This window comes from Staurois parvus, unplaced genomic scaffold (genome assembly GCF_062004578.1).
Source record: "Staurois parvus isolate SC_StPar_1 unplaced genomic scaffold, SC_StPar_1.0 ptg001194l, whole genome shotgun sequence".
In the NCBI taxonomy this organism is placed as follows: domain Eukaryota; kingdom Metazoa; phylum Chordata; class Amphibia; order Anura; family Ranidae; genus Staurois; species Staurois parvus.
The window spans coordinates 483,943-504,528 of record NW_028318990.1 but is presented as its reverse complement, the minus strand read 5'-3'; the positions used below and the strand labels follow the sequence as shown (position 1 = coordinate 504,528).

The window sequence follows — 20,586 nt, the reverse complement described above, 5'->3', positions numbered from 1 at the left end:
CTCACATCCAGCACACACATATTGGTATTTTCCCTGTATCCCATATCCAGCACACACATATTGGTGTTTTCCCTGTATCTCACATCCAGCACACACACATATTGGTCTTTTCCCTGTATCCCACATCCAGCACACACACCTTGTTCTTTTCCTTGTATCTCACATCCAGCACACGCATATATTGTTCTTTTCCTTGTATCTCACATCCAGCACGCACATATATTGGTCTTTTCCCTGTATCCCTCATCCTGCACACACATATTGGTCTTTTCCCTGTATCCCACATCCAGTGCACACACATATTGGTCTTTTCCCTGTATCCCACATCCAGCACACATATATTGGTGTTTTCCCTGTATCCCACATCAAGCGCACACACATTGGTCTTTTCCTTGTATCTCACATCCAGCACACATATATTGGTCTTTTCCCTGTATCCCACATCCAGTGCACACATATTGGTCTTTTCCCTGTATCCCACATCCAGCGCACACACATTGTTCTTTTCCTTGTATCTCACATCCAGCACACATATTGATCTTTTCCCTGTATCCCACATCCAGCGCACACATGTTGGTCTCTTCCCTGTATCCCACATCCAGTGCACACACAGTTCTTTTCCTTGTATCTCACATCTAGCGCACACACATATTGGTCTTTCTCCTTGTATCCCACATCCGGCACACACACTGGTCTATCCCCTATTATCCCTCCTCCAGTTCACACACATATATTGGTCTTTTCCTTGTATCTCACATCCAGCACACATATATTGGTCTTTTCCCTGTATCCCACATCCAGCGCACACACATTGTTCTTTTCCTTGTATCTCACATCCAGCACACATATTGATCTTTTCCCTGTATCCCACATCCAGCGCACACATATTGGTCTTTTCCCTGTATCCCACATCCAGTGCACACACAGTTCTTTTCCTTGTATCTCACATCCAGCACACACATATTGGTCTTTTCCCTGTATCCCACATCCAGCACACATATATTGGTCTTTTCCCTGTATCCCACATCCAGCACACACATATATTGGTCTTTTCCCTGTATCCCACATCCAGCGCACACACATTGGTCTTTTCCTTGTATCTTACATCCAGCACACATATATTGGTCTTTTCCCTGTATCCCACATCCAGCGCACACATATTGGTCTTTTCCCTGTATCCCACATCCAGCGCACACACATTGTTCTTTTCCTTGTATCTCACATCCAGCACGCATATTGATCTTTTCCCTGTATCCCACATCCAGCGCACACATATTGGTCTCTTCCCTGTATCCCACATCCAGCGCACACACATTGGTCTTTTCCCTGTATCTCACATCCAGCACACACACATATATTGGTCTTTTCCCTGTATCCCACATCCAGCGCACACATATTGGTCTCTTCCCTGTATCCCACATCCAGTGCACACGCAGTTCTTTTCCTTGTATCTCACATCTAGCGCACACACATATTGGTCTTTCTCCTTGTATCCCACATCCGGCACACACACTGGTCTATCCCCTATTATCCCTCCTCCAGTTCACACACACTGGACTGTATACCACCTACAGCATGCACACATTAGCCATATAGGAATCGAAATACTGATCCCTGCTGAACCGGGATCCATCCATGTATGGGCAGGCTGGTTGTACAGATGTTGATCTACGGATCAACTTCTATACAACCAGCCTGTCTGTATTTTTGTGCTCAATTAGCATCGCAGAATATATCTGGCAGCAATTATCAGTGTACTCTGATGGCGGGGAAGTCTCCTCGCTGTCAAAATACAATGACTCAGTGGGGAGGATTCCCCTTTCCATGGGTCTTTTATTTTTTTTTTCAACCCCCAAATAATTATTAATCTATGTGCTGTTTTATAAATGTGGATATAAAACTTGCAAGAGCTGCAAAATCCACCATAAAACAAAGGAGGGGAGATCTATAGTGACTGAAGTATATTTGATTACACGTAAGATTTCTAATATCCATTATGTGGATAGGACTATCAGATGTCTATGAGTTTGTATTCTAGTGATAACTGTCGAAGAGGAAAATTTTTGCTCACTATGCAGAGATCTCTTCTTACATCCAGTACAAGCAATAAAGGAAAATCTCCCTGATTGGACACGAACAGGAAGAAAGAAAATCCCTTACAGGGGCTTAAATCCTTCCCTATTCTATCCAAACTAAAAAGATTCAGCCTTGTATACATTTTAATAATAAAATTTGACATCTAAACCAGCAAAGTATCCTATTTTCAGTATTTTGTATAGTTGAATGCACTCAGTGGAGCATTTAGAAAGGTCTGTACTTCTTACAGCCACTGTATAAGTCATTCTTTACTGCTGATGAAAAATACAATTTGCTGCTTATGGTGGCTATGGAAATATATTAACATTTGAAAATTACTGACACATATAATTGCTGTCAGTTAATTTTATTGTATTAAATCGAAATCTGTTTTACCAGAACTTCAAAAAAATTTAATTGTCTAGCTTTACAAAACAGAAGTATACTGTTCATGTTTTGTGTTAAAATTACTAAATGGGCTGAGTTATGCATTTTATAGGCGGTTTAGGTAATAATTGGCAGCATGATGTACAACATTGTCTGAGATCATACTCGTAAAATGTTAAAGTGCATAACCTTGTAAAGTGATTTTATTGGGTTACTACAAAAAACCTGCAATGGTTAACAAGTCTGTAAAACTTTCACTCCAACATTTAGGTCTAGGCTTTTCAATCTGAAATAAGATTTTGAAAGAGCCAAGGTTTTCTTAATTTTACACTGGAAAATCCAGAATACTGGTTCTTTTATCCTGCATATACTAGACTTGGGGGCGTTTTATTAAATCAGTGGGCCTGTGTGCAGGATCATAAGTTGAGCTCTAGACTAAGAGGAAATAAAAATGCAGAATACACAGGGTGCCACGCTGAAAAGTGGGCATGGTTTAAATTGCACTAAATATTGGGCATGGTCATTAGTGTAGAGTGAACTGTGAATAATGGGCCCAGAAATATTGCCCTTATTCCTGAGTGTGCAGCAATATGTAACGTGTAGTACAGGCAACATTTTCATAAGTACGTGCCCCTGACAGGTGTGTTTACTTCTGTACATATTGCATACATTAGGTTGGGACGGGACAGCTCACAATATTTTTTTTTTGGGGGGGGGGTAGGGGTACAAAGTGCTTGCACGTAACTATTTTTTGAAAGTTTTTTTTATTTTTTTCACTAAAACTAAAGCTCCCTACGTGATATGATGTTGTTATGACAGGTTCTCGTTAATGAGTCAACAAGAGTTTAGACTTCACATGTCTGCCATTGAAGCTAAAAAGCCCTTCATTAGCATTTGGGTTGTGAGAAAACCGCAGCAGGCAGTGTGAAAGGGGCCTTAAGGAGGTCGAGGGGGGGTCTACGAGGAGAGGTATGGGGGGTCTGAGGAGGAGAGGGGGGTCTGAGGATGAGAGGGTGGGATCTAGGAGAGAGTGGGATCTATGGGAGGGGGGGTCTGAGGATGAGAGGGTGGGATCTATGGGAGGGGGGTCTGAGGATGAGAGGGTGGGATCTATGGGAGGGGGGTGGTCTGAGGATGAGAGGGTGGGATCTATGGGAGGAGGGGGGTCTGAGGAGGAGAGGGTGGTGGTGTTAGGAAGACAGAGGGGTCTGGGGGGGGTCTGAGGATGAGAGGGTGCAGTCTGAGGAGGAATAGGGGAGTCTGGGAGTATCTGAGGAGGAAAGAGGGGTCTGGGGAGAAAAGGGGGTTCTGGGGATCTAAGGAGGAGAGGGGGGTCTGTGGAGGAGTGGGGTAGTCTGGAGCTTAGTTGCCCCCCTCCCCCTTGTACTTACAGATCACATTGTGAGGCAGATTCTTCTTCCTCCTCCTCTCCAGTCATGTGACATGTCACATGACTAGGGGATAGAGGAAGCATGGCAGTCTACCTTCACGTCACAGCAGCACGGTACTGAGACTGGATACAATTCTCAGCACCTGCTCTCTATTGCCACCTGCAGCCTGGAGGGAGGAGAAAGCTGAATCCTCTCTCCAGCTGTGAGGGTGTGTCTGAGGAGGAGAGGATGGTCTTAGGAGGACAGAGGGGTCTGGGGATGAGAGGGTGTGTTCTGAGGAGGAATGGGGGGTCTGGGGAGAAGAAGGCGTTTTGGGGATCTGAGGAAGAGAGGGGGGTCTGAGGAGTGGGGCAGTTTGGCGCTTAGTTGCCCCCCTCCCCCTTGTACTTACAGATCATTGTGTGGTAGATTCCTCTTCCTCCTCCTCTCCAGTCATGTGACATATCACACGACAAGGGGATAGAGGAAGCATGGCAGTCTACCCTCACATCACAGCAGCATGGTGCTGAGACTGGATAAAATTCTCAGCACCTGCTCTCTATTGCCACCTGCAGCCTGGAGGGAGGAGAAAGCTTAATCCTCTCTTTGCCTACGGCTATTGGCCGCTGTTCTTTCTGACAGGGGTGACAATCACTTCTGTGAGTAAGGAGCAAGATCAGCAGTCACATCACTATGTAATCCATGTGGGCAGTGTGTGTCAGGGCCCCCCTTTCCTCAGGGCCCCTGTGCACCAAACACCCTGCACACATGGATGATATGCCACTGACTAGACTGGATACATAAAGCAGCCAAGTGTAGAGCTGCCTGCACCAGGATGGACACCCCCTCCCTTTTCCCAAGGAAAGGAGACTTGGAGGTACCAAAGATTGTGGTGCACATCTGTCCATAAAAAGTGTAATGGTCTTTTGCCACTATTTAAATAAGTTTAAAAGAGCTGTGCTTTAAATAAAAGGGGTAATACTTACCCATCCCATATCACACGCCACCAATCTTAACTTTCTTGGAGAGCTAGAGTGGTATCAGCATCCAACATTTCTGCATGGAAGAGCAGTGTAGAGCAGGGCAAATATGAAAGTTTGTCACATTTACAAGCTTTTTTAACCACTGCAGCCCTTCAATGGTTGGAATGGGCTATTAGTAGATCTGGAACCACAACCTTTTTATTAAGAACTAGGGAAAGATTTAGGATTAGAACTCCTGTAAGCTTTTTATTGCTTTGTGCCCACTGGGAAGAGTCACCCTCTCTGTATGTCCTAGTGAACTGTGGCAGAGAAAATAAGGGGAAATCCAAAATTCTGATTTGTCAACAGAACTATGGGCAGCACAGTGGCTAAATGGTTAGCACGTCCACCTGGCAGTACTAGGGTCGTTGGTTCAAATCCCAACCACAGCACCACCTGCCTGGAGTTTGCATGTTCTCCCTGTGCCTGCGTGGGTTTCCTCTGGGTACTCCAAAAGACATTCTAGTAGGTTAATTGGATCCTGTCTAAATTGGCCCTAGTATGTGTGTGTATGTATGAATGTAAGTTAGGGACCTTTGGTTGTACGCCCCTTGAGGGTTAGGGACTGATGCGAGTGTACAATATATGTATATGTAAAGAGCTGCGTAAATTGACAGCGCTATGCAAGTACCTATAATAAATAAATAGGAATAGTGTGGAAATCTTCCAATGGAAACACATATTTTCAGTTATATCTGTCATATATGGGATCTCCTTTTTTTTTTTTTTTTTCAGAGGGGATTTCACTTTCTTCCGGTTGTGTCTATAGGACAGGAAGGGAAAGTGATGATCTTCTTACTTTATAGGGGTTTCTAATTTAACTTTCTATTTATCAACTTCCAACCCACATTTCCTAGAACATTAAATTAAACTAGTGAGCTAATAGTGCTGTCCAGCAAACACAAGTCCAAAAGCTCATTCAATTTACCCTAAGTTGAGTTTTCAATAGTTGTTTTACAGGTAGGTTTATTGGAGTTCATCAAAGGGCCAATGGGAATGTACTTCCCGAAGCTTGGCCTGTATAACTTCCTCTCTTTCTGTATCACCAATCAAATTTAGGTCCCGTTCACACTTGTGCATTGGGTTACCAATGTGAATGTCACCCCAATTCACTATTAAGTAGAGTGCAACGCACGTTACATCTCAGTGCACTACAATGCAGTGTATTGCATGTGCTTGCTAGCCCATTCCTAATGAAGTGGCAAAAAGTAACTCACATGGCACAACTCAGTAGATCACTTAAAGTGGAACTTTACTCTCTCAATCAACATGGACTATTTTTAATCATTATGCTGCTAGCATTAGTAAGAAAGTAGGAATGTATCATATTTACTTGTTTTAAACTTTTTTTTGCACTTCTTCATTTACCTCCTGGTTTCCATGCCTAGGCAAATGATGTCATACATCCCAGCAGTCTTCAGGAGGGATGGATCTGCCATCGCCAGAGCTAAGGGCCGATGGATTCCAGGAAGTAAGCGCTTCATGAATCATTAAGCCTTTACTCAAGATGGTAACTGTCAGAAATGCCAGGGGGTGTTTTTCAAAATTATTTCTCAGAAAAATAAAGCATGTAGACAAATGGATGGGTGAGTTTGCTTTGAATATTAACAATGAATTAAATTGCATTTTTGGTTTGTGGTGCAGTTCCACTTAAGTAAAAATGGGCCCTTAAAAAATTCAAGGCAGGTTTGAGCTTGGTCAATAACTGTGAGAAATGTTATAATACAGATATCTTTTTTTCATCAGGCTTTTTGTATTCAACACATGTTCATTCTATATTCAAATAAGGGGTTGTCAGGCCACTGTGTCACTGACAAAAAATTAGTATTGTGGACTAATGCACTACAGCAATACAAGGATAAACAAAAACTGAGCAAATAGAATTTGCTCCCTGTATATATTTCAATTTCTAAATGTCAATTCTGACCTAACTGTACCTTTTAATTAAAAGTTAAAACATGCTGTTTCAACCACTTTAGGATTTAGGTTTTCATGTTGATCCAGCCAGTAACAAGCCTTGGAGTTTATTTACTAAAGCTGGTTCACACAGAATCTCAAGCATTGAAACTTCTGCATTGAAAGCAATGAGCTTACAGTTTTTATTGCTAAAGCTAAATTGAACAAGCTGAGGTTAGAAGCTGATTGGCTACCATCCACAGCTGCACCAGATCCTGAGTGAACTAGCTTTAGTAAATAAACCCCCTTATGTCTTAAGGTGATTACGCTCACTCCTCCCTTGTGTCCATTTAGAAGCAGCATAGCCATCTGTGGACAGCATCCTGTGGAGAGGAGATTTAAGTGACTAGGAAATTAAAGCCTAACTCCAGCTAACACTTTTTAATCAGTTGCAGCAGCATTTTTTTTGCTTTTGAGATAAAGGTTTAAACAATATGAATAAAAGCTGATCATTGTAAGTAACGGTACCTGCTGACGTCACGCGCTCTGGCTCCTCCCTATGCATTTTGTTATTGGTGACATCATCAGTGGCGCCCATGACAACATCACCGATGATGAAACACATAGGGAGGAGCCAGAGTGTGTGACGTCAGCACGTACCGGAACGTGGTGGCCATTTTATTGGTTTAAAATGTACCATTTCTTTCTATGGTGACATGCTGTTTTATCCTTTATATTGATGTACATTTGATACTACATTTTAAGGCAATAAATCTTTCATAAACTATTACACTATGAGGATTTTTCTGCTTTTTAGAATTGGGATTGTCCTCTGAGGATATTTTATTTTTTGCAGGTCCATTCTTTGGAGCAATAAGTTTGGAGCCATTTTCATTATCTGAATTACGGCTTATTTTTTGGGATCAATTCAGCAGATGTTTATCCACTCACTACTGGGGGACAGCTCGATCCTTTTGGAGCCATATAGCGTCCAGGTACACACTTTGGTGTTTGGGATTCCTGTTGCGCATTTTGACCCGTCCTTAACTGGGGGTCTATTTGGTCTGGTAAGAGGCTGAATTTTTTGGGTGCTGGTGTCTGTGAACTCTTCTAATCTTCTTGATCAAATTTGAAGCATCATGACCGTATTGGTGTCCTAATGAGAGGGATTTATTTTTTCTTCACCACATGCGAATGCGAACTTCTATTTATTTTATTTCAGTTTATTTATTGATATTTGAAGCGCCACACCTTTATGTTTTTTACTAGTATATGTATTGTTGCCTGCAATATCATGGTGGCTGCTCATGTTTAATTCATTTATTTTAAGTAGACGCATATATACCATAGCGCAGAATTGTTAAAATATTTTTCTGTAAAAAATATATAATGTTTGAGATTTAAAGTAATTTCTCGCAAAAAAATGTTTTTCAAAACAGAGGCCCTAGAGAATAAAATGGTGGGTGTTGAAATTGTTTATGTCACACAGTATATGCGCAGCATTTTTTCAAACCCAAATTTTTGTAAGTAAATGTTTTAATATCCATAGGCAATGATTTAAAAGCCTTTACAGGTCACCACTTTAGATTTACACAGGAGGTCTAGTGCTAGAATTACTGCCCTCGATCTGACATTTGCGGTAATACCTCACATACATGGTACAATCTCTGTTTACATACCACACTGTGACCGCAGCTTGTGTTTGCCTTCGCTCGCAAGCACAGGAATGGTGGTTTATTTATTTTTATTTTTTTATTTTATTTTTAGTTATTTATTTTGCTTTTTAAAATTATTTTCACACTGTGCCTTTCATTTTTTTTTTCGATCACTTTTATTGTTATCACAGGGAATGTAAATATCCCCTGTGATAGCAATAGGCAATGACAGGCATTCTTTTTTGAAAAATCTGGGGTCTATTAAACTCTAGATCTCTCCTCTTCCCTTAAAGCATCTGATCACACCAAGATTGGTTTGATCAGATGCTTTCCCAATTTTAAACTGGCGCTGTTTATATCTGGTGAAACGGAAACAATGAAATGCTTGTAGCTTCCGGTCTCTTAGACTAGGGGTGTCCAAACTATGACCCTCCAGCTGTTGAAGTACTACAAGTCCCATCATGGCTCTGTCTCTGGGAGTCTTGCCTGTGACTGTCAGTCTTTCAAGGCCTCATGAGACTTGCAGTTCCTCAACACCTGGAGGGCCATAGTTTGGAGACCCCTGTCTTAGACTATAGAGATGATTGGAGGCATTCCAGTCTCCGATCAGCTCTATTGTCAGCAAGTGAAACTGCTGGCTGAATTTTTCGGGTTCCTGTATGGGACGGGAGAGCCCAAGAAAACCTTGGAAGGCGACGGAAGGGGCGGGGGAGTTCCTTCCTGCTGCTTTTAAAAGCAATCCAGTGGCTAATTGGTGGATAGGATTGTTTATACATGAAAGATGACCGCCAGCTGACACAAATTATCCCGGTATAACCACTCAAAGTCCAGTGACACACCAGTACATTGCTGGTCCATGTTGGACATATATGTAACAGCAGAGAACATAGGCATATGATGAATCGGGTCTGTGGACCAATATGACCACAATTCATTCTTTTTTGTAATGCCCATGTTGAGGGTTAGGACCAAAAAAGTTTTACATTTAGAAACTGTGATAGGTTTCCATGCAAATTGTCTGGCAATAGCTGAGTTTGGGTGGGTGGCCAAGTATTGTTCTGCATATAAATTGCTTTTACCCACAATCAATTGGTACAAATCTTCTGTGAAAAAAAGCGGAGGGGCTAAACGCTAGTGCTGGCAGCAAACGGGGCTGATCCTGCTAACACTGCGTTTTTGGGAACACTATATAAAGGAGGCACTAGCATAGTTCTGTTCATGATCAATATATTGATCCTAACAAACACTATACTAGTAATGGCAGTGATCAGCGACCTATAGCGCAAGTGCGATAGTGTGCGGACAATCTAACACTAGCTGACCCTGGCTGGGTGGGGCACTAACTGACCCTGACGCAATCTGATGTCGCTAGTGGCAGTAATACAGTGATCAGTGAAAAATTCTATACACTCACACTGTACTAATGGCACTGGTTGGGTGACGGGGTGATTAAAGGGTTAATAGGGGCAATCAAAGAATTAAATGTGCTAATCTAACATGTGTGTAAAATATAGTGCTTTTACTAGTTTACTCTCCCTGGATGGCATAGGGGTAGCAGGGGGCACATGCATGTGCACGCACACCCGGAAACAGAAAGCCACATAACATTATGTCGCTTTGCCCAGAGCCATGGCTCGCCTGCACATTGTTGGAGGGCGGGTGGCAAGTAGTTAAGAAAAAAACAGAAATTAAAAAAAATTCTCTCAATTTTTTTTTTTAATTATTCTTTTTCTTTCTATTTTTTTGTTAAAAATACTATCATCAGAGTAGTGCAATGTTACCAAAGTAACATTGTACTGCTCTGGGGGGGTCATCAGGGATTTTTTTTTTTTTTTACACTCTGCAATGGAGGAGCAATGAAGATCAGCTTGCTCTGAACTGTCATGAATGTGTTAAGTTCATGACCGTTCAATATAATAGTGATCTGTGATTGGTTCCAGCTGGTCACATGGTACAGGGCGCTGTGATTGGCCCCATGTGTCATGTGAGAGCTGTGGACCAATCACAGCTCTCCAGAAACAGGAGCAAAGCTTTTATGAATCAGATTGATTCATAAGAGCTTTGTTGTCATTTTGATTGCAAAGCGATCACATGATCACTGGGTCCTGATTACCGAGATTCTCAGTCCGCTGTGCCAAGTGGGCAGATGCTCAGGTGCGCAGCGCCCCTCTGTGTTGGCACAGACCATGGATGAACGGGTATGTCGCTGGTCCTTTAACTGCAGTCCACAGTACATTGCGGGTGGGAGGTCCAAAAGTGGTTAACAACCAATGAAAGGTCGGGAGTGAAGGAGTTAGCGGCAGCACTGTGTCTGTACTCCAACTCAACCACTTGCCCTCCTGAGGATTTTCCCCCTTCCTGACCAGGCCATTTTTTGCATTACGGTGCTGCGTTACTTTAACTGACAATTGCGCAGTCATGCAATGCTGCACCCAAATTAAATTTATGTCCTTTTTTTCCCACAAATTGAGCTTTTTTCCAGTAGTATTTAATCACCTTTTTTATTTTTTTGCGCTATAAAAAAAAGACCGACAATTTTGAGAAAAAAACTATATTTTTGCCTTTTTGCTATTAAATATGTCCAGTAAAAAAATTTAAAAAATCAAATTTCGTCATAAATTTAGGCCAAAATGTATTCTGCTACATGTCTTTGCTAAAAAAAATCTCAATACGTGTAAATGAATTGGTTTACGTGAAAGTTATAGCGTTTACAAATGGCAGTATAGATAATGGAATTTTTTTAAATTTTTACTAGTAATGGTGGCGATCAGCGACTTAGGGCTCATGTACACTGCAGCTGATAAACTCACGTTTAGGAGCTTTTCTGCGTTTTTTTCAGCAGCCCCTGAACTCACCCTAATGTTTTCCTATGTATCCATGTACTCATCTTCATTTACAGTCGTTTACAGGCATTTAAGTTTACGGTTGGTTTTTTTTGAATGCAGAAAACTTGCGTTCAGCAGTCGATTTTATCAGTGTTTCAAGCGCAAATCGCGTTTTACAAGCTTTTGCGTTTGAAATTTTGTTTTAACTCTTCTAGTTCCCTATGCTGTCCAGAGCCTTTTTTCATCATGAAAAATGCATGCAAAATGTTTTCAAGGTTCTCAAAACAGGATGTTCCTACCAAGCTTGTCACACATTGTAATGACCACTTCACACCTCAGATATCTCCCACCCTTGGAAACAAAAGATATGTTAATGACCATTCACACCTAAGCTAATGTCAACTCATGCTGCTGTCTCTGCTTCTATTGTCTGTATTTTTAACTTATGTCTGTTTTTAACCTACGTTTTCCAGCAGTCAGTTTCCATCGTTCAGAAGTGCCCCGTGTACATGGGGCCTTATATCAGGACAGCGGTGGGCATTCTGACACTGGGGAGAACTGACTTGGTGTCACTGACATCCCCAGTGACACCAATAGAGTGAACAGTGCTAAAAAAAAAAAGCACTGACACTGTACTAATGGCACTAGGCAGGAAGGGGTTAACATGAGGGGCGATCAAAGGGTTAACTGTGTGCTGTGTGCCATTTTACTTTGGGCTGTGTGTCTGTGCTTCACTATAAGCACACTGCTTTCCATGGCTGTGCACAGCCATCCAAAGCAGTGTACACGAGCTGACAGGGAGGAATACTGTATTGTTTTCATACGGTTCTCCTCCCCGTCGCAGATCCTCAGCAATCACCAGGCGCCGGCGAGTAATTACTGGCCAGGACCCAGTGATTGACAGCTGCAGCCGCGAATGGAGGTGTGGGTAGGGCGCGTGCGCCCCCTACCAGGAAATGCAAAATCACGTATATATACACGTGATTTTGCGCACATGTGCTGCCCTGTAGCAGTATATCTCCTATAGGGAGATTGGGAAGTTGGTCCTTAAGGCATTGTACACTTTAAAATATTTTTGTTGCTTTAAGTAGGAATTAGTCTAGTTACAATCCCTGTGTTGCTTGTTTGCCTTACCATATGGGCTAAAGAGACAGGCAACTTCTAGTTCCGAATCACACAACATTCAGTCCATGCCTCACCATTTCTTTGATTTGCACCATAAATGTGTGAGTACTAATTTGGTGAAAACACATCTCTTAGCCTCCATTGCCCTGCCTGTTTTTGGCTGTATCAGATCTAACTACTGTTAAGTTCTCACCTGCAGAATACAAGTCTGCGAGACCTAGGGATTGTGGGATATGTAGGTTCTTCACAGAGTCATGCATTAACCTGTACAGTGTCATGGTGTATGCCTGTTTGAACATAAACAGAAACTTTACCCTAAAATAGGATGTGTGTACAGGACAACAAATTACATCATGAAATTACACGATTAATGCACATCCTATGTTGGTGAAAAACACAAGGTGCAGGTAGGAAGGTTTACAATGCCTTTATTTACCTCCAGTTTTGTTCTCTATAAACTGGAGGGTTTTATTTTTTTTTAATTTGGAAGAGTAATAGTTCCAGTTTGTAAAAGACTATGCAAAACTATTTGAATCTGCCACACGTTTGGGTAAAACTAACAAAACTGACAGTAGGGCTTTTTCAAATTAACACAGCACCTTTAAAGGACCTTACCACCAGAAAAGTGGCTTTATTGAATTCCCTGTAAATATAAAATTAAGAAAACAACACCTGTAATGCTTAAAAGCATAATTGTTATTGTAAATTGTTATTGTAAATGTTTCACTTTGACATTTAAATACCTTATTGAAATCCCACGTGGACGCTTGTTTCACAGAGCAGTTTGTGAGCACAATCTGTTCATACATTAGATCAAAGCAAAGTGATTCTGTGACGTTAGAATGGATCTTCTTACCATGATACAGAAAAAGCTGCAAAGTAGAAACGTAATAATAAATAACTTTTCATAGATAACTACATGCCAACACCAGATGCCACCAATTTACAGGATACTGACATATCTGAATTACATTTTTAAAATAAACATGTCATGACATAATATCAGAGCTGTCGATCTCTCTGAAAATTTAACAGGCTGTTATGATGACCTACTAGCTTTAACACTTTCTTAAGCTGGCCATTCATCCATGCTAAAGAGCATGGATGAATGAATCCTCTTGCTTGGCTATTGAATCTTGACAGCCATTAGTGGTGGCTGCCAGAATACCCGAGCAGTGTCTACAGCCAATTGGATGCACCCGTGCTTTGGCCGACTATTTTCCAGTAGACATGTGCATAATGAAAAAAATGTGTTTCTGTTAATTTTGATTCCTTATTTAAATAATTTTTTTCGTTTAATTTGTTTTTGGGAATTAATTTTGTATATTTCTTTTTCAATTTAGATTCAACTTCAATTCATCCAAATTTGGAAAATATGAATTGGCATTTGAATTCTAATTGGCATTCAAATTTATTTTATTTGAAAGACGGTTATATTCTATTGTTTTTTTCGATTCTTTTCTATTGTTTTTTTTTCTATTCTATTCTATTCTCTTATTTTCTATGCTATTCTTTTCTATTTTAATCTATTCAAATTTACTCTATTCGAAATTTGAACATTTCAGAAGACACTTAAGGGTTTATTTACTAAAGCTGGAGAGTCCAAAATCAGACTCCCTTCTGCATAGAAACCAATCAGCTTCCAGGTTTCATTGCCAAAGCTTCATTGAACAAGCTGAGGTTAGAAGCTGATCAGTTTCTATGCAGAAGGGAGTCTGATTTTGGACTCTCCAGCTTTAGTAAATAAACCCCTTATAGTCTATTGTATTCTATTTTATTCTATTTTCTTGATTTTTATATTTTATTATTTTCTATTCTATTTTCTTTTCTATTTTATTCTAATCTATTTGAATTCAAATATATTCTATTCGAAATTCAAATTTCGGAAGACAGATTCTATTTTATTCTATTCTATTCTCTTATTTTCTATTCTATTCTAAGTGAATTTGAATTTACTCTATTTGAATTTCAGAAGACAGCTATATTCTTTCTATTTTATTCTATTCTATTGTTTTTTCTGTTCTTATCAAATCGGAAATTCGGACACATCTGAATTTTCAAATAATAAAAAATTTGCCCGCACTTCAATTCGGAATGAAACAAACTGCACATGTCTATTTTCCAGCAGGCCAAATTTACTTTTGTTGAATACAGAGGGTCTGGCAGGGCTCAGTTTATGGTCAGTGTATGGAGAAGTATCCAAAAGCTTTTTATTAAATTACAAATGTACCTTTGAACCTGCTAGCAAATGTGACTACTTCATGAGTCTATTCTTCTCTTCTGGGAGTGTCTAACTATTCTCTTTGCTGGTCCAGCTCTGTTGCCCTTGTACCCAATTCCATATTATTTTTTTAGATACATGGAACTTTCATTTGGTGGTGTTTTTTAATGTGGTATTAAACCCAAAAGCAAACATTACTTTGCAGGTTACCAATTCTTAGATGTGGTAACTGCGTTAGATTTCTTCTTTAGGCTTTCTTCTATTTTCATCTTGTGCTCTAGACAGTAAGTCTGTTTTTTCAAATGAAAAAGCTATCTTGTAGTTATCAGAATGAGACAATGATCACCCTTTATTAATTTATATAAAATCTTTATCCCAAATGTTCCCTGTAACTGCTTATAAACTATTAGCTAAAGTTTATTTAAATCTGTTAGTCCATCTAATACCATCCTCCCCCCCAGACTGACAATGCTGCTATCCAAAGGTGTCTCTTTTGCGCCTTCATCCAGAGCGTAGGCACGCCAATACAGGAAGTGTGTTACTGGCCAGATCACTAGGTGAAAACAGAGAAAAAAAAGTCTAAAAAAGAAAACTAATGCAGCCACCACATCTAAGGATTAATAAGTTACAAAATATAAAATTTTTGGTTTTGGGTTTAAGCACTTCCTGTCCAACCCATTGTAAGATGACGGCCAGTCAGGACTTCCCTCGTTCCGGGTGGATGTCATATGACGTCCTCCCTGAAGGTGCCTTGTGCGCGGCCATGCTGCAGGTGCGATCTGTCACCTGCTGTATCCAATCACAGCAGATCATATGACAAATGTAAACATTGGATGGTTTCGATTCATGCCATTCATTGTGTACAATTTTGTTGCAAGCTGTGTTTGGTCACAGTGATCACATGGTAGAGACAGGGCCAATCACAGCCCATCTATGTTATGTGATTAGCTGTGGCCACTCACAGCTAATCACAACAAAACACACTGAAAGAATCGATTTCATTCAGTAAAAATGCTTGCTTATAGCAATGAAATTCACTACTATAAACAACCTTCATGTGTAAAAAAAAAAAAAAAATCCTGATCACTTCCCCAGAGTAGTACAATGTTACCATGGTAACTATGTATTTCTCTGGTCACAGTATGTTTTAAAAAAAATCATAAAAAAAAGTAATATAAAAGAAAATTTTTTTTTTCAAATCATTATTTTTTTTTTCCATACTATCACCAGTCAGTGTCCCTGATCACCGCTACACCAGTTATATGATGATGCTGTGCTGCACCGGTGACAGTATGTAAAAAAATTGTGACTTTTTTTTTTAATTTCTTTATTTTCCAAACTTGCCATGCCTCTTACTAAATATCTGTCCACTTTACAAAAAGGGGTCATTTGGGGGTATTTGTGCTGTCCTGACATTTTAGGGCCTCAAGAAATTAGATAGGCTGTCAGGATTGATCAGTTTTCAGATATACTGTATACCATAGTTTGTGGATTCTATAACTTTCCTACAGACTAAATAATATACACTCATTTAATTTATTTTCACCAAGGAAATGTAGCAAAATAAAATGTGGCCTAAATTTCTGAAGAACAATTTGTTATTTGCAAAATTTTATAGCAGAAACGAAGAAAAAAGTGGGATTTTTTGAAAAAATGTCAGCCTTTTTTTGTTTATTTAGCATAAAATAAAAACCCAGTGGTGATTAAATAACAACAAAACAAAATAAAGCTCTATTTGTGATAGAAAAAAAATTATAAAACTTTTATATGGGTACATTGTTGCATGACCGCGCAATCGTCATTCAAATGTGACAGCACTGAAAGCTGAAAATTGGCCTGGGCAGGAAGGGGGTGAAAGTGCCCAGTACTGAAGTGGTTAATACCATTTTAAGAGGGGGGTCCACATACCTATAGCGATATAGTGTATATACTAATACATATCTATGTACACATGAAGAGCAAATCTGCATAATGCAGCAATAATTCTGCAATAGCTGACATATCAATGAATACAACATGTTCACTTATACCTGATTCGTTCTTACAGCACAGTCTGAAAGTTCTACTGCGTGATGTGACATTCTGCTGTTGTATATGACCTGCACACAGGAGTCAGCTTCTGTATTGAACAGCTGTGAATGATATAAAAAAAAAGAAAAATCCTTCTTTTGTATATATATTTTTAATTATTCTTGAATGACACCCATTCTCACATCTTCAGTATTCACTAGAGCTTAGTTAGTAAAAGAATAGATAATGTTCCCTTAAGCCATGATCCAAATGTCAGCTGAAATCAGCTGATAAAGTAGATACCGGCTGACATGCTGCCAGTGTGTACGGGTCCTTGTTTGACAGAAGCTGATCTCTCGGCCGACTTCTGTCAATCAAGCTTGCTGGAAAACCAGCAGCTGATCTGCATCCGATCAGCCAATGGCTACGAGTGCTGACCGGTGTGTCCTGGCAGTGGGGAGGGGAGATCTCCAGTTAGAACACAATCGCTCAGCAGGGAGATCGCTGTACTACAATTGCATCATTAGTACAGCGACCTCCTCCTGAGCTGTACCAGGCTTTACCTTACCGAATAAAGTAAAGATATCTTCACTTTAATCATCCAGTTTTTTCAAAGCAAAATCCTATGATTTTTCTTTTTAATCACACGCTCATGGGCTGGGAATTCAAACTAAACATATATGTTGTTATTATTATTATTATTATTATACAGGATTTATATAGCGCCAGCAGTTTGCTCAGCACTTTACAATATAAAGGGAGACAATACAGTTCAATACAAGAGGGTTAGGAGGGCCCTGCTCCTTGGAGCTTACAATCTAAGAGGAAGGGGCTGGTGGTACAAAAGGTAGTAACTGTGGGGGATGAACTGGTAGAAGGAATAGAAGATTCCGCTATTAGCTGAAGGTAGGATAGGCTTCCCTGAAGAGATAGGTTTTCAGAGATCACCTAAAAGTGGGCAGAGTAGGCGATAGTCTGATAGATTGAGGTAGAGAGTTCCAAAGGATGGGGGAGGTTCTTGAGAAGTCCTGGAGACAAGCATGGGAGGAGCAGACAAGGGAGCTAGAGAGCAGGAGGTCATGGGAGGAGTGGACAGGACGTTTTTGGTGATATTTGGAAACAAGATTGGTGATGTTATTTGGGGCAGAGTTAAAAATGTTTGTTTCTGGAATTAGATACACTTCAAAGCGGTTCTTCATGCAAAAAGTGAAGTTCCACTAGTTCACTCCCTCCCCCCAGCCTGTAACTGAGTTAGTTTTTTTTTTTTTTGGGGGGGGGGGGGCAAGTACCGATTTTGATTGATACCCACTCCTAATTCCATAATCCTCTTTTAGGCAAGGATGATGACCCTTGCCCCCCTACTCTCGTCCTGTAGCCTCCTAGGACATATCACATGTCCCTGGAAGATGCAGGACTACTCACAATGTGCTGTGCAAGCTCATGCATGTGCAGTGGGGGGCTAGCTGTGGTTCCTCAAGAGGTCACAGTTGGCTCCATGTCCAAGATGATGGCACTGGAGACCCAGAGTGGTACTAGGAACTAGCTGCAGGAAGACCGTGCTAGACCGAAAGCACTGACGTTCCTCTTTACCCCTTCATGCTGATCGTAAATATGTGGCCTTACAGATCTGGGCTTTTTGCTGTGTGGCTGCATATATACATAACCGTCTTTGTGCTGGGAGCACGCTGTACAGCACACTCCCAGCACAAAGACCAGGCTGTCACTGGGAGCCCCAAGTCCCATACTAATGATTGGGACCCAGGACTCCCGGGACCAGGTCATCTGACAGCTTCTTATTGCCTATCACAATGATCAGTCACAGTGCAGCCTGCCCCTGCAGTTTTTTTTTCTTTCTGAATGGGGGAGAGATACACTGTATCTTTCTCTCATTGTAGACAGAAAGTAATTCAACGTGTGTGTAAGAATAAATAAATAATAAAAAGTTAGTGTTAGGGTCAAGGATCATGGTCAGTATATTTTGTAAGCATTTTTGAAATTATTATCAGTGTAATTTGGTGTCACTATGTTTCAGGTAGGATAAAAAAATGTGTACTATTGTTTTTGGGCCCTACTATGGGTACAAACAACAAATAACATACACATATGTGGTATCGTTGTGATTGTCAGGAGCAGGAGAACTTTTTTTTAGTTGATCTTTGGTGGTAGGTTATGGTAGTAGCAAGAAATATACAGCTAAATTTAAAAAATGTTTTTTTGTTTTGTTTTGTTTTTTACTATTTTGGGTCAGTTTTGATATTGAAAAACAAAATCAGGAGATATCTGTTACCATTTACCACCAAAATAAAGTCCAATTTGTCCTGAAAAAAAAACAAGGGATAATCCACCTGGATACACAAAGTAGTTGCAATGATATGTACGGTTTTACTGTCAAAGTTGCAAATTTGTGTTCAGGCATTAAGATTTGTTTTACCCTAAGTCACTAAGGGGTTAAGTATGAACAAAATGGAGCCCATACTTCCACATCCACACTTCATACTGAATTACCAGATCTGTATGTTTGTTTCAAGTCAGTGACCTAAAGTACTGAAGTTAGAAATAGCCAGACAGCTATGTTTTACTAAAGAAAGTCAGAAATGGCTGTATATTTTTTCAGTACAGCTTTCCTTTAACCATGAGCCGCCCGGCCAATGGCCGCTTGGCGGCCGGCAAAATCCTTCAGTGTTCCGGGTGGTCGCCATATGGCGTCCTCCAGGGCATGTGCAGTTTGCGTGCCTGCAGAGCTGCGCAGCGGCGCGATCTGTCACCGGCCCCGTTGCACACCGTCACACTGTCACAGATCTGAGTACCGGCCCCGTTGCCGGTACCATGTGACCTGCTGTGACCAATCACAGCAGGTCACATGACAGTTGTATACAATGGACGGCTTCATTAATGCCATCCATTGTATACTAGTGTGCCTAGCTGTGAATTGTCACAGCGATCACATGCACAAGCTGGGCCAATCACAGCCCAGCTGTGTCATGTGATTAGCCGTGGCCAAATCACAGCTAAGCACAAAAAAAAAAAAGCCCTGAATGAATCGATGTCATTCAGGTAAATGCTTGCTTATAGCAAAGTAATTCTTTGCTATAAGCAAATTATGTAAAAAAAAAAAGAAATACTGATCACTTCCCCAAAGTAGTACAGTGTTACTACGGTAAGATTGTACTACTTTGGTCAATGTGAAATATGAAAAAAAATCCCCAAAAAAAAGAAAAACAATGTAATAAAAAATTAAAAATAATAAAAATTAAAAAAAAAATTTAATTTTTTTTCATACTGTCACCAGTCAGTGTCCCTTATCACCACCATGCCAGTTATATGATGATGCTGTACTGCACTGGTGACAGTATGTAAAAAAATTGTGAAAATAATTTTTTTCATTTTTTCATTTTCCGAAAAATTATGACAAAAAAATACAACTTCAAAAAACTCGCCATGCCTCTTATGAAGTATGTCGGACTGTCTACTTTGCAAAAAAGGGTCATTTGGGGGATATCTGTACAGTTCTGACATTTTTGGACCTCAAGAAATTAGATCGGCCGTCAGTACTTCAGGACTGATCAATTTTCAGATCTATACCATAGTTTGTGAACTCTATAACTTTCCTACAAACTAAAAAATACATCCTAATTTGGGTTATTTTCACCAAAGACATGTAGCAGAATACATTTTGGCCTAAATTTATGAAGAACAATTATTTATTTGCAAACTTTTATAACAGAAACAAAGAAAAACATGTTTTTTTTTCAAAATTTTTGCTTTTTTTTGTTAATTTAGCAACAAATAAAAACCCCAGTGCTGATTAAATACCACCAAAAGAAAGCTATAGTTGTGTGAAGAAAATGATAAAATTTTAGTTTGGGTACAGTGTTGTATGACCGCGCAATTGTCATTCAAAATGTGAGAGCACTGAGACCTGAAAAATTACCTGGGAGGGAAGGGGGTAAAAGTGCCCGGTATGGAAATGGTTAAATTTAAGTAGCATGTGTAGGTACA

At 40.2% G+C, this 20,586-nt stretch overlaps 1 protein-coding gene across 1 annotated transcript in view; it reads right to left on the bottom strand.

Annotated features, from left to right (window-relative positions):
- Nucleotides 1-20,586, bottom strand: part of GALNT15 (polypeptide N-acetylgalactosaminyltransferase 15) — a 73,364-nt gene that overhangs the window by 8,191 nt on the left and 44,587 nt on the right. Inside the window, exons 8-9 of the mRNA XM_089659999.1 lie at nt 16,608-16,709; nt 13,100-13,228 (exon numbers count right to left, since the gene is read on the bottom strand). Of these exons, the coding sequence (XP_089516125.1) occupies nt 13,100-13,228; nt 16,608-16,709 (231 nt within the window). The remainder of the gene's footprint in view (nt 1-13,099; nt 13,229-16,607; nt 16,710-20,586) is intronic.